At 46.4% G+C, this 15,011-nt stretch overlaps 1 protein-coding gene and 1 long non-coding RNA gene across 5 annotated transcripts in view; both read right to left on the bottom strand.

Moving 5' to 3' along the window:
• The window catches only part of LOC147029615 (insulin-like growth factor 2 mRNA-binding protein 3), a 316,214-nt gene extending 314,371 nt beyond the window's left edge, over positions 1 to 1,843 (bottom strand). For 2 of the 4 annotated variants that reach the window (XM_085872797.1, XM_085872798.1), the window contains exon 1: positions 1,193 to 1,840. In XM_085872797.1, coding sequence (XP_085728923.1) covers positions 1,193 to 1,367 — 175 coding nt within the window. In that variant the 5' untranslated portion in view covers positions 1,368 to 1,840. Of the gene's footprint in view, positions 1 to 1,192 lie in introns of all 4 variants that reach the window. The other 2 variants (XM_085872801.1, XM_085872799.1) reach the window with 2 other exon arrangements.
• Positions 1,844 to 6,850: 5,007 nt separating this feature from the next.
• On the bottom strand, positions 6,851 to 12,717 carry LOC147029614 (uncharacterized). Its single transcript, XR_015055964.1, has 3 exons — positions 9,154 to 12,717; positions 7,370 to 7,463; positions 6,851 to 7,243 (listed from the first exon to the last, which is right to left on the bottom strand). It is a non-coding gene; the product is annotated as an uncharacterized LOC147029614 (long non-coding RNA).
• Positions 12,718 to 15,011: the final 2,294 nt, after the last annotated feature.

Raw genomic sequence — 15,011 nt, 5'->3', positions numbered from 1 at the left:
ACACCAATCAGAAGCTTCCTCCCCAGGTATGCACTGCACATCTAAAGTTTGGTGGAAACTACTGAAGGGGGAGGGGAAACTATTTTAAGGGGCGGGAGGGGGGGTTACTGTCTCTCCCTCCTCCCCCCACCACCTCAACAACAAAGGTAACGAGCTCTCATCGGCTGTGGTGTTGGAGGAGATGGCTCGAGGTTCTGGGCTATTATTTGTTTTATCCGCTAACGCGTTTTCCCGCCTACGAGGCCGGATCGATCGTTCGACCCGGAACGACGCAAACCCCCCCCCACCCCCGCCGCCCCCTGAGTAGTCGTTGCACATCTCCATTAGTTAGGTGCTCATTTCCCTGTGTCTCCAGCAACGTGTTGTCGAGAACCCCGGGCGTGCGACATCTCGGAAACGTCAGATTTCCACACAACAAAAAAATATATATTAAAAACCTCCTCCTTGGACAAACTGTGGGACTATCCCCGAGTGTGGAAGAGGGTCGAACTTGGGTTGAGGTGGATTTTTTTTCCTCCTTTTCGGTTAGTTCGACGAGGTGGAGTCGTCCGTCGTCGTCGTCGGCCGAAAGCCCGAGCCCGCTTCGCCGATGGAAATTCAGGGCAGTCGAATTCGAGGCCTAGCACTTCCCCGAGCGGACGCGATGGTGAGGGAGGGAGGGGGGGGTCGATGTTTTTACCTCCCCATGCGCGCTTCGCAAACTTCCCGTGGGGGGAAACTCCCGTGCCCGTGATGCTCGGAGCCGGGGCTACGAAGCGGACCGCGATTTGGCGGGAGAAGTCGACGCTTTTCACGTGAATAAAATCGCGCCAAAAAAATGCGCAGAAATTCGCCACACGCCGATAAGGGGAGAGAGCCGCGGCGCTAGCACATTGTTCGCGGCAGGGCTAGGCGAGGGGGGCTCCCGCGTCGGGCCACCGACAGCGGCTGTGCTCGAACAAAAGCGACGCGATCTGTGTTGGGGGCGAAGCACGAGCGACAATCGTCGTGTTGAGGTGTGCAGGGAAGGGGAGGATGAGAGCGTCGGGGAGGGTGTTGAGGTGGTGGTGGGGAGGGGGGGGGGAAGTTGCGAAGCGCGGAGTACCCGGGCCTAGGCGAGCAATCTAACAGGAATAGCAGGGTACACGGAGCCAGGGCTCCCCAGCAGCCGTGCTCGCCCGGCCCCAACAAGGAGCCTGGCCGAGGCGCTCACCCGAGAGCATCTCGATGGCGCGCAGGGCGCTCGACTCATCAGGACAGTCGACGAAGGCGTATCCGGATTTGAGAAGAAAGTGTCCGCTCACCGGCAGCCTCCTCTCGCTGAAGATAGTTTGCAAGTCCGAGGCGGACGCGTTCTCACTCACGTTGCCAATGTACAGCTTGTTCATGGTGCTCGAAGCGGGCCGCGCCGCGCGTCTCTTTTGCCCCGCACGGTCAGGGGGCCGCGCGTAGACCCCCCACCTCCCCTCCTCTCGTCTCCCCTCACACCCCCCTCACCCTCACGGATCGCCTGCCCCACCAGAGCACGGTGCGCGCTCCCGCTAACACCGGCGCTCGCGCGCCGTCCTTCCCCCTCAGCGGAGTTCGACGTTTTTGCTCCTGCGATGGGAAAAAATGTCGCCCGCCCGGCCCGTCCGACATGCGGGCAGGCGCCGCCTCGAAATAAATTCGGCGCAAAAAATTCCACCGAAAATTGCGAGTGCGGCTCCGGACGCGGCTCGGAGCGCGGCTCCCGTCGCGGCCCTCGTGTCGCCTCTCACGAAGCCGATCGCCGAGGTGCGGCTCGAACGCATCGATCGGCCCTTCGGGGCCACCTTTGACCGCCGGGAGCTAGTACTCTGTTGGGAGGGAGGGGGCGTGGTGACGTAAACGGAGAGGAGCACGGGGAGGGAGGAGGAGGGGTTTCTAACAGCACGGCCAGGTGTGAGTCATATACGGGGCGCACCAGGTGAGTCGCGAACGACCTTCCCAATCTCTGAGCACCGGATGTGCGTGGCGGCCTCGCGCACCGTTCAACGCGCGTGCACAGCAAACCTTTCGGTCTTGACCATTTCGCACCACGTGGGTTTGAAGGCAACACCCCGAAGCCATTATTATGAGTAGTAGTAGTAGTAGTATTTTTGGCTCCACCAGGTTTGACCACCTTCCCGCACTGAACGACGATCGCAAAGGTCGTGCTATTCGCGTCGGCCGACACCGACCTTGCACAAGACCTCGACCCTCCCGAATCCACATGGTAACTTTGCTCCAGCGCACTCGTCCTCCGCTATTTTTAATTAATACTCATTGTTTTACAACCTCGAGTTCAAAGGACCGACTGAGCTCGACCATAGTCTACCTGAGTATCTGTAAACTCGACCATAGTCTACCTGAGTATCTGTAAACTCGACCATAGTCTACCTGAGTATCTGTAAACTCGACCATAGTCTACCTGAGTATCTGTAAACTCGACCATAGTCTACCTGAGTATCTGTAAACTCGACCATAGTCTTCCTGAGTATCTGTAAACTCATCCATAGTCTACCTGAGTATCTGTAAACTCCACCATAGTCTACCTGAGTATCTGTAAACTCAACCATAGTCTACCTGAGTATCTGTGAACTCGACCATAGTCTACGGAGTATCTGTAAACTCGACCATAGTCTATGGAGTATCTGTAAACTCGACCATAGTCTTCCTGAGTATCTGTAAACTCATCCATAGTCTACCTGAGTATCTGTAAACTCGACCATAGTCTACCTGAGTATCTGTAAACTCAACCATAGTCTACCTGAGTATCTGTAAACTCGACCATAGTCTATGGAGTATCTGTAAACTCGACCATAGTCTATGGAGTATCTGTAAACTCAACCATAGTCTACCTGAGTATCTGTAAACTCCACCATAGTCTACCTGAGTATCTGTAAACTCGTCCATAGTCTACGGAGTATCTGTAAACTCGACCATAGTCTACCTGAGTATCTGTAAACTCGTCCATAGTCTACGGAGTATCTGTAAACTTGACCATAGTCTACCTGAGTATCTGTAAACTCCACCATAGTCTACCTGAGTATCTGTAAACTCCACCATAGTCTACCTGAGTATCTGTAAACTCCACCATAGTCTACCTGAGTATCTGTAAACTCCACCATAGTCTACCTGAGTATCTGTAAACCCAACCATAGTCTACCTGAGTATCTGTAAACTCGACCATAGTCTACGGAGTATCTGTAAACTCGACCATAGTCTATGGAGTATCTGTAAACTCAACCATAGTCTACCTGAGTATCTGTAAACTCCACCATAGTCTACCTGAGTATCTGTAAACTCGTCCATAGTCTACGGAGTATCTGTAAACTCGACCATAGTCTACCTGAGTATCTGTAAACTCGTCCATAGTCTACGGAGTATCTGTAAACTCCACCATAGTCTACCTGAGTATCTGTAAACTCCACCATAGTCTACCTGAGTATCTGTAAACTCCACCATAGAGTACCTGAGTATCTGTAAACTCAACCATAGTCTACCTGAGTATCTGTAAACTCGACCATAGTCTACGGAGTATCTGTAAACTCAACCATAATCTACCTGAGTATCTGTAAACTCGTCCATAGTCTATCTGAGTATCTGTAAACTCAACCATAGTCTACAGAGTATCTGTAAACTCAACCATAGTCTACCTGAGTATCTGTGAACTCGACCATAGTCTACCTGAGTATCTGTAAACTCGTCCATAGTCTATCTGAGTATCTGTAAACTCAACCATAGTCTACAGAGTATCTGTAAACTCGACCATAGTCTACCTGAGTATCTGTGAACTCGACCATAGTCTACCTGAGTATCTGTGAACTCAACCATAGTCTACGGAGTATCTGTAAACTCGTCCATAGTCTACCTGAGTATCTGTAAACTCAACCATAGTCTACAGAGTATCTGTAAACTCGACCATAGTCTACCTGAGTATCTGTAAACTCAACCATAGTCTACGGAGTATCTGTAAACTCGTCCATAGTCTACCTGAGTATCTGTAAACTCGACCATAGTCTACCCGAGTATCTGTGAACTCGACCATAGTCTACGGAGTATCTGTAAACTCGACCATAGTGTATCTGAGTATCTGTAAACTCGACCATAGTCTACCTGAGTATCTGTGAACTCGACCATAGTCTACGGAGTATCTGTAAACTCACGACCGGGCCACACTGTTGGCCTCTTGATCTTGTTCCATGTCCGAAGCTCGAGACGTTTGACGGACGAGGTATGAGAGGGTTGCTCAACAATTGGGATGAAGGTCCCCTGAGGAAGGACGGCATGCTCCGCGATGCAGTACCCTGCCTCGCCGCGCGTCGCCGTGGCGGGGGTTTGTAATCTTGTTGGGGGGGGGAGGGGGGAAGAGAGAGGGTGCGTCCCGTTGCGTGGGGAAGACGATCAAAACGTGTATCCTTCTCTTGCACCTCCTTTATTCCTATTGAACAGTCACTTCAGATTTCACCCGGTGTGACCATTCGCTCGACACCCTCACGTTTCCTCCAGCGTTTGAGTTACAATGAAGTGATTAGAAAAGAGTGCAAAACAGCTGCAGCGGGAATACACCGCCTCAAGACCCTGTGGCCACCATGAGCCAGGAAGCTTCCATCAATGGTTCTGCATGCTGCATCCCACCCAGCCATCCTTCACGCGTGGTCTTGAGCTGCAAACAAACACCGACTCGGCCACTGGGACATTTCATTCCCTCTCGAGTCCTCACGTTTTTATCAGGGTTTTTTTAACTATTTATTTAATAGATTGTAATTAGTCTTGACACTCATGAATGGACCCTTCGATAACTCGCCCGCCATCATCCATGTTGGAGGAGGAGGAGGAGGAGGATAAGGAGGCCACTGATCGACAGGTATTTCTCGGGTCTGCAATCCGCCGCCCTTTGTGAAGTTTGAACGCCTTCCACGGTTAGTCATTAAGTAAACGGAACCACCGGCAAAACGAAGAGGTGTTATGGGCGTGGCCGCGCTTCTCGCTCTCTCTCTCTCTCGCTCTCTCTCTCTCCCGCTAGCTCCGCCCCCACCCCGTGCACCGCCCCAAGCCAGTGCGAGTCCCGATCAGCCTCGCGCCGCCGCCGCCATCTGCGCGTGATTAGCAACCACGACGCCTCCGATTCTCTGGGTGCGTTCACAGTAACAAAGTCGGTGTAAACTTACTCGGAACTATGAAAATGCGCAGAGAATGATATGCAACGGCCATGCTGTTATCTGATGCACGATAAACGAGCGCAGTGCGATGTGTCACTTTTGCGGTTATTGTGCAGCAAACAAACAATCGTTAGGTATAATCGCCAACCAACCGAAAATTGCTGCCAGGTATCCGTCGTGCGTTCGTGCGTTCGTGCGTGCGTGTATGTATGTATAGATGTATCTATATTTAAACGATATGTCATCAAAGCCTGTTGTTCAGGAGTGAGACTGATTATTAAATGGCGTTGCTCTCCCTCCGCCCCCTCCCCATGTTTATGATTTTCAGGTGAAAAGCCATTGCGTCTCACATTGTGCACGAGTTTCGTTCGTAAATGCATTTCGTCAAAAAGGTATTTACGTTGACGTGCTTTTCTGGCCGTTCAACGCCTTCAAGTTGACCACTTTTTCGATCTTGTTCCGAAGCATCCTTTTTGGTGGTGGGGGGTTGGGGTTGGGGATCGAGTCCATTGCCACGCGCTCCACGCACGAGAGACAAAACGCACGTTGGCGATTCTTCTTCACGGTGCCAATCAACCAAGACAGGTGCACCAGCCGTCGATGGGGCGCGTGCTTTGATTCATTTATTATTTTGTAATAACACCATGAAAGAGGAGGAAATCTAACGACCTTCGAGACTGTCCTCGATCCCCATGATGTGCATGATGCACACTCAGCATCGCAATCATAAAGCGTTTCCCGCCAATCCAACCGGCTTTCAAAGTGTGACGTCATCGAGGGGTCAACCTCGATTCAAATTCAAAATACACAACTTCATCCTTCGACGTCAATGTGCGAATATTTTAAATTTATTTGGTTTTAGTCCAACTTTAATGCAGGAACCGTTGTTGGCTTTCATGGTGAAACGAAGATACATTTATTTATTTATTTATTTATTTATTTATTTTAACAGTCCAACACGTGTTGCACCAGAAGCTCTTCCCCAGGTCTGTGGAATTCCCGCCAATTGCGTTTCTGACCTTGTTCGAGAAGCGATCACCAAAAACCCCATATCAGCAAAAGGGGGAGAAGGACAGCGCAGCATTGCCGTTTCCCCACTGCTTGGAATCCGTACGGCTGTGACACATTCGGCGGTCTCGGGTGGCCGGGGATGATGGAGCCATGGCCACGTAATCACCCGTGGACCCGAACCTCGAACTCGTGGAAAAGTTTGCATTTTTGCAAGATTCAAAATGGAAACGTTCTCGATGTGCACTAATTACATAGCACGTGTCTCACACACACACACACACACACACACACACACACACACACACACACACACACACACACACCCCGATTTGGACTGCGAGAGATCGATGAAATTATTTACTTTTTGAACACATAAGGAGTTGGGTAAAGCATCTCGTTCGCTGAATTTGCAATTACTTCAAGAGGGTCTTGTCTGCACCGCAGACGCGCAAAGGGAAAAGATTACCCACACAAGTGTTTCGTGTTACCTCCTGGCATCTGGATGTTAAAACGAGACAAGAGCCGAGTGTGTGTGTGTGTGTGTGTGTGTGTGTGTGTGTGTGTGTGTGTGTGTGTGTGTGTGTGTGTGTGTGTGTGTGTGTGTGTGTGTGTGTGCGTGTGCGTGTGCGTGTCGGTCGGTTCTGTTCTCAGCACTTAACACACATTGAGGCAAAAGAAAACAGAATATGGGGGCTGTCCATAAATTGTTACGCATTTATTGGCAATTTTACACAGTTGACCCCAACCCCGAAGCTCTGCCACACTTATCCAACCACATTCCCACCTCACTGTGCCGTACGGAATAAATGGATGGCCCCTCATGGCTATTTGTTAACCTGGACTATGGAGCAGTATAGGTGCGTTCCGAAGAGCGAGGTGCGTTCATGTTCTATGGAGCGGTGGAGGTGCATTCCGAAGAGCGAGGTGCGTTCGTGTTCTACGGAGCGGTGGAGGTGCGTTCCGAAGAGCGAGGTGCGTTCCGAAGAGCGAGGTGCGTTCCGAAGAGAGAGGTGCGTTCGTGTTCTCCGGAGCGGTGGAGGTGCGTTCCCTGCTCGTGGCGCATGCTTGAGACTTTGCACAATCGTCACCTGTGAAGAAGAATCAAGAAAGTTCATATTCATCTAAATTCCAAATGTTTCTTCCTTCTTAGATTCCTTCTCTTCTTTCTTTCTGTTTTTGGGTTTTTTTTAAAAAAAATACAAAGTCATTCTCACATTGTGCAGAAAATCATCACAGAGGTAATCGTAAAATACGGCGCTGATATCATGTTTTCTCTCCGTTGTGCACCAGTCATTGGAAATTGTTCTTCTGGGGGGAGCGCAGGAAGGAATGACTCATCACCAAAAACAATCTTCCTCTTCCAACATACGGTGCATCCATTGAATAATTAGCATGAAATAATATTCAAATGTATCACCAATTGGGAAACTGCATGCGAAAAGCCAGGAATTTGTGTGTGTGGTGTCGAGGAAATGCACCAGGTTGGAACATGAAGAAGAATAATCAAGGACAACCTAAAAAAATCCCAACCTGTTGATGGGGGATATATTAAACCACAAAAACTTTAAACGCCAATTGGAAAACCGAGTTCGTGAGTGTGGAGCGATAATGACAGTCAAATTCGATTGAACGATATTGTTTTGGGGTTGTTGTTTTTTTTAATCGGAAATCAAATTAGTTTTTTTTAAACGGCAAATGCAAACAAGCTTCACACAAATATGGATATCCCTGTGCCGACCCCACTGTCCTCCTTCTGAATCCTCTTCCTCCAAACCTTGGACACAAGAGGAGGCAACTTGGCCAATCACACCTTCACTTTATCAACTCCCCATGAATTCAATCCATCAGTTTATCGACTTGATCTCACTGAAAAGGGGTGGAGAAGTGAGGAGAAGAACAGTGGGAGGGGATTATTTTAAAACTACACATCAACCACACAACACCCCTTGACGAGACCCCCACCAACAGCACTACGTACACACGCACACAATCACCCATCAATGCTCAAACTACCTGAAAGTCCTGCCAACATCCTTGTACCCCTCTATCTCCGTAACTTCCAGGTACCTTTCTAATTTTAATTTAAACTTTCCTACTGTTTCTGATGCCACTACCTTTCCAGGAGACTACTCCATGCATGAACTACTACAACTGAAATACCTATGACTTACTATAGTTCTAAATATCTCCTGACCTTTACTCTCAGGCTGTCACCCCTGCTCCTATCACTTTTCTGCTGAAAACCTCTTCCTGCATTTATTGTCTCTTCCTTTCATCATCTTCAACATCTCCATCAGATCCCCTCGTAATCACCTCCTTTCTCATGTATAAACTGTCTCCTTCAGCCACATTATCCTAACCCATCATGAGCAACTTAAATTTCCTTATGTGAAACTACATCTGCCAATCTTTTTCCCAAACCAGTGAAGTACTGAGGCTTTCCTGAATCTCATCACCCTCCCCCCCCCCCCCCCTTCTCTCAATTACAGTATCTCCCAATGACCTCCAGGATTCATGTCATCTGCACATTTGGAAAGCCAACGATCAACGACATGAGATCGTTTATTAGTGTTTTCCATACACCTGTCCAACATTTTTGCCTTACATTACTGAAGGACTACACATTTACAACCTACGAAAATATATCGGAATTTTTGCCCCCTCCCATCCCCCACACTCTCTTCTCATTCCCCCACCTCCTTTCACTCTCCCTCCAACTGTCTGCTCAATGTCAGATGCTTCCATTCCCACCACTTATTCCTGTCTCCCTCCAAACTTCCCTTCTCCTCTGCCACTTCCCCATCCTCTCTTCTATCCATTTTCCAGTCACTATTTTAATTTTCGTTTTCAATGAATTCCTCCTACCTTTCCCTGTGCATATTTAATCAATAAACGGTCCTGTAAAGATTTGAACAGAAAATATACGCAGTGAAGCCAATGAAACCTGACATTCCTGAACCACATTGGTGACAGGATGATGCAACGGTAGCACATTTACTTTTAAGCTGTCCCAAGTCTGTTTGGGTTCAATTCACAGCCCACATGTAAAGCTGTCTGATTGGTGCTCCGCCGGCATGGTGCGGTCCCTCGATTGCACGTTCAGCCAGGTATCCTGTCTGCCAGCACCAGTTGGTCGATGCTAAGATCTGATGGCGTTATCTCTCACCTACTCTTCGGAAAAGACACCTGCACAGAAACCAGCAGTCACATGCTCCATGTGTGGGAAAAACCAAGATTGGTTTATGTAGTCTAAAATAATGCATGAGTGATGAAGCGACCTCATTTTTATTGCAGATATAACGACTGATGATTTTTCTACATATTTAAGCAGAATAACTTTAAAATAAAAACCAATGTCACCCCCAGGGTGACCAGTATAGTGCCAAAATGTGAACATGAGTGACTTATTTATTCGATGAAAGTGACTCAAAAAATAAGGGTTTCGTCAACCTTGATGCTTGACCTTTTTGTGACCTTGACCTTTGAATTTTCGTACGGTTAATGGTATCTCTCCAGGACCGTTGTACATGAAATATCAAGAGATTTTGATGAGAACTGAGGAAATAAAATTCTCATGAAAAATCCGTTTTTTCGTCATGACGTCATCAAATAAAATGACGTCATAGCGTCAAACGTTTGACAGATCTGGAAAGCACTTATCAAGCGCTTTCATATGAGGTATTACTCGATATGGTATCTAATATTTCAAAATTTGACCTTGGGGTCAAAAACTTTCGACCTCCAGCGCTAACCATGAAGGTCAAGGCCGATCGCCACCAAAAATTAATCAGCTGAGCGCCAGACCATGAACTATATTCCCATGAAGTTTGAAGACTATCCGATCAAAATTACTTAAAAAATAAGGGTTTCGTCGACTCCCCTGATTTGCGACAAAGTGACCTTGACCTTTGACCTTGACCTTCAAATTTTTATGCGCTGAAAGGGACCTCTATAGGACTCTGATATGCGAAGTTACAAAAATTTCCAATGATAACTGTGCTCTGCAGAATTTTTTATACGTGATTGCAGACAAACAAACAAACAAAAAAAAAACATACAAGCTGACTAACATATCTTGCAAAAACTTCGTTTTGGCAAGATAAAAAACATACATACTGTACATGTTATTATAAGGACCTTGTTACGCCTGAGATTACATTTAGGATAAGGACGTACTTTTACATCAATTACAAGATCTTTCAGAGGTGGTGTGTGTGTGTGTGTGTTTTTTTTTCTATTGATCGGGCACACCCTTTGACCAAAATTGGCGTCCACTCCCCCAGCATAGTCATGCACTATGACCTGCCCCCAACCCCACGCTCAGCATTTGCGCATAATTAACTCCTTAAGTAATTGGCTCCAGACGGTGGATGTATGCGGATTGTCATTTCCAGAGTGACATAAGGTTGAAACAGATGAGCGAGAGAAATTCTCCAAGAGAAGTATTATAACTAGGTCGCAATTTTTAATTACTTTGAACAGAGCCACAGCTTATGGATGAAAAAATAGTTGTGCATAGCATTATGATGGCACGCATTAATTCTGGGGTGGGGAGGTGGGGGGGAGGATTGATCTTGCTGGATGCTCCTAAACGCACAGGGAAGACATTTCTCGCAAAGGTTTGTTCCAGTGGTCATGTCGCATTGGCAGCCGCAGGCAGTGGGATTGCTCCTCGATGAGTTTAAAGTCATCTTCTGGGATGAAGCTCCAATGTCACCGACTGACAATGGAAGCCCTCAACCGAATGCTGAAGGACATCCTCAACAAGCGGCGACCTCATGGGAGGGATTTTGTTGATGTCAGATTTCCACCGAACTCTTCCTGTTGTGCATGGTAGCATGAAAGCCACTGAGATCAACGCTTGCCTCAAATCTTCACATCTTTAGAAGCATATAGAAACTCTTCATCTGACAACAAGCACACGATCCTTCCTTCGAGGTGATCACGATGCAGGTCAATTTGCAAAGATGCTGTTGAGGATTGGAAATGATCAGGTGCCTCATGTTAGTGACTGATGTTTCATCAGCATACCACAGAAATTGGAGACCATTTTATCTTCGATCAAAGTTCACCAGTTGAGGGTGTACCAAAAATGTACCGCAACACTACAGCGAGATGGAGTGGCTGTGTGTGCGTGTGCGTGTGCATGTGTAATCCTTTCCCCACATCATGAATCAGTAAAAACAATCAACTGGGAACTTATACAAAGCTTTCCAGGGAAGGACACTTCCTACAAATCAGAGGACAAACCCATGAGTGACTATGAAGCAGTTGCATATCGCACAGAGTTCCTGAACAGCCTTGAGCCCTCAGGAATGCCACCTCACTCCCTCCTTCTGAAAATAGTACTGCAAGTCCTCACTTAACGTTGTCGTTACATTCTTGAAAAGTGCGACTATAACTGAAACGACTTTAAGCAAATCCAATTTCCTCATCGTAATTAATGTAAATAGGGGGGGGGGGGTTGGTTCCAGAGAAAAAAATTATTGACACAAAGGACGTTATTTACATATCGAGCATAAGTTTTTAATAATTTTAAACAAACAATTGAATATCATCATCTCCAGTTGCTTTTTTCTCATCATCTCTAGTTTCTTCAGATCTCCTTTGGTGAACTATTCTCCGTGTGATTGCAGAAGTTGGGTAACGTCAGCTTCTTCAATCTTATCAAAACCTGCTTTATTGGCCAAGCTGAGGATACCTTTCTTCATCGCGGGACATCAAGTCATTGACACAATCAGGCCACAAATTCCTCCACACACCAATCATGCACACCTGAGTAACTTCAGCCCAGGACCACTGTTATTATCGATGCACAGCTCGGTGCATATAAGGGTGACACCGTACATACTCTGGGTGGGCTTGTATACTAGTATTTATGTTGGGGCTTATACACCGGTATTTGCGGTATGGTTTACACTGAAGCTTTATTAAAAACCATAAGGTTGGTACTAAATTAGAGGTAAAACGACTTTAACGGAGCGATGAACAACTTTAAAAGAGTGTTCTCCAATAGATCAGTGACTTAACGAAACGATATTAACCAGGACAATGTTAAGCGAGGACTTAACTGTACCAGTGATGCTCTTATACAACCTCGTCCCACCAAAGCTTTGCAACGGAACTTGAGTAATCATGAAACAGTTGCTGCTGAATTGCCAAACTATCACCATCTTCACTGCACCAAACAAGGGAGAGCAAGCCGTGATTCCAAGGATATAGATCATCCCATCAGCCGTAGATTTGCCTTTTGACTTTCTACGAATTCAGTTTCCAGTCAGAATCTGCTTTGGATGATCATCAACATGTCGCAAGGGCAAAGCCTCAAGGTTGGCAACCTATGCCTTCATGAAGAGTAGGTGAACACTCTGTACAAATTCCAAATTCCTGCCACTTTCAGTCAAACGCCAGGAACTCGCCAGCCAGTGGTCACCAACCTCTCTGAGATGTGACAGCAATATGCTTTGTACTTCAGCCTCATTGAGCAAAATTCCAATAATGCTGAGAGCTTCAGATTAAAATACAGTAAAATGAAGACTATCATGTTTTTTTTGTACTATTCTGAGTATCTCTTTCTGAGGATGTTTTTTGAAGGTTTCTAACACCTATGGCAAAGGGCAAACAGAGGCATCTCATGTGACGGTGATCTCTGCATCGTTGAGGAAGTGCAACTCAATATTGATCATCAAGTAAGCAACCTCATGCTTATTTGTCTTGGTATGAAGTCAGATTTCAAGCAATTTCAACAATCACTGTTGACCATTTCATTGGTACTTCATTCAGTAAGAAGGAGTACACACCATATACAACGTGCTTCAATTAAAGAGTTGTTGCTCCCAGCCTGCCGACTCGATGACGCAAGACGCCATTTGCATTTTTGCCACCACAATCCCTACCCCGTTTGGAATCCCGTGCGGGCACGGGCAACTTTGCGAATTTAATCTAATGGATGTTTGTGTTGTTTGGGGTCACTATCGCTGTTTGTTGTTCCGAGCTGAGCATACAGCACATGGAGCTGAGATCCCAAGTCAAAATGGCACATCTACTGTGGGCTGAAAAGTAGTCTGCAAAGTTCATGGTGGGACTTCTACATTACTCACAAGCAAGACTTTAGTTGCAAATACATGAGATGTGTTGTCTTCCATGAATTAAAAGGACATGTCATTTGTAGACAATGGACAAGTCAACATCGTATAATTATCATGAGAACCTGTCTTCTTTCATATGCAACACAAGACTTCAGGGTAGCATGATTGGTTGAGGGTGCGGCTGCGCCGCTGACACTACGCCCTCTATAGATTAGGGCAGCAACTTGTAATTGGTTCAGTCTGCCGGTGATAGCTCACCTACTCTTCACGAAGGTCACCGTGGGATCTTTAACGGCCACCAACAAATTCTGGATTAAAACCTGTGATCCCAGGATCAGGAGCCACGAGTTCAGATAGGAACACTGAGCAAGTCATACTCATTTTGTTGATCGATTTGTCTTCTGTCTCATGCTCTTGCAATTCATGTTAAAGTAAACTGACGTTTCCTCATGTCCTTGTACTGCATGTAATATATGTACAAGCTCTTGCAGCCTTTGATGCTGAGACTGCAGCAGAAAAAGAAACAAGAAGGTATATACAGAATTGTGCTACAACATGGAAAACAGCATCCTAGTTGCCATGGCAACCACTTTAGATGACGAACGTATGTCGCGACACACCGTCTCCACAGTCTGTACCTATGTACCAAATATGAAACGTGAAAGTTGAAAACTTTGGGAGTTGGACTGCGGACAGGAACGGATGGACGGACGGACGACCGGTATCACATAATACGCCCCGATATATGTACCGGGCGTTTAAAAAAAAACACATGCCATGCCATTTTAAACCAGAACAGCACTTGGTAGAGTGCATACCTCCACCAGGCTGAACAGCTTATGTTTTGTATCCCACTGCTTGGCCGGATCGGGATCTGGACCTTAACCAAAATTTAATTGGCTTGTTCTTGTCACCTAACCTACTTGTCCACCAAGTTGTTGTAATTTGTCCACAACCTTTTGAAATACTGTGTTATTTATCGATTTTGGCCCCATTTCTCAATGGTGAACAATTTAAAAAAAAAATTTATTCCAGCCTCCAGATTCGGATCTTCACCAATGTCGAATCAATTCTTCCTTGTCACACAACAAACCAGTCCACCAATTTTCGGCTGAATCCATCCATAACATTTTGAGATATCGTGCTATACTGTATATCGTTTCTGGCCCTATCTGTTACTCAATGGTGAAGAATCACTTTACGAAATTCCAGAATCCAGATATTCACCACAATCTAAACAATTCGTCCTTGTCACACACCCAACCTCTCCACCAAATTTCATCTGAATCCATCAATCACCTTTTGAGATATCCTGCTCACAGACGGACGGGTGAAACATAACCTCCGTCCACCTCTGGTGGCAGAGGTAACTACTAACTCGTTGGCATTTCCAGAAAATAAATTCCAAAAGACATTTTGGGGTCAATTGTCTTCAACAAATTGCCAACAGAAGCAGCAACAGCACTTCTACCTTTTCCTGTGTGTGACACATCACACCTTTCAGTCATGCCTTCAGTGTCCTGACCTAGTTGATGACTTGGGAGTAGGATAGCTCGCAGAAGTTGCCATTGAATCAGTGGAGGAGCTTATGTGCAGACCATAAAATGTGAACCACCAAACACATATTATTCATGTGGCATGACATACAGTGCCTTCAGAAAGTATTCACACCCCTTGACTTTTGTCACATTTTGTAATTACAGCCTGAATTTAAAATGGATTAAATTTAAAAAATATTGTCACCGATCTATACAAAATACCCCATAAT

Source organism: Eptatretus burgeri, chromosome 3 (assembly GCF_056783735.1).
Source record: "Eptatretus burgeri isolate ZD-2024b chromosome 3, Ebu_testis_v1, whole genome shotgun sequence".
In the NCBI taxonomy this organism is placed as follows: Eukaryota; Metazoa; Chordata; class Myxini; order Myxiniformes; family Myxinidae; genus Eptatretus; species Eptatretus burgeri.
Note: the sequence above shows the minus strand (reverse complement) of the source record. Positions and strands in the feature narration are given on the sequence as shown.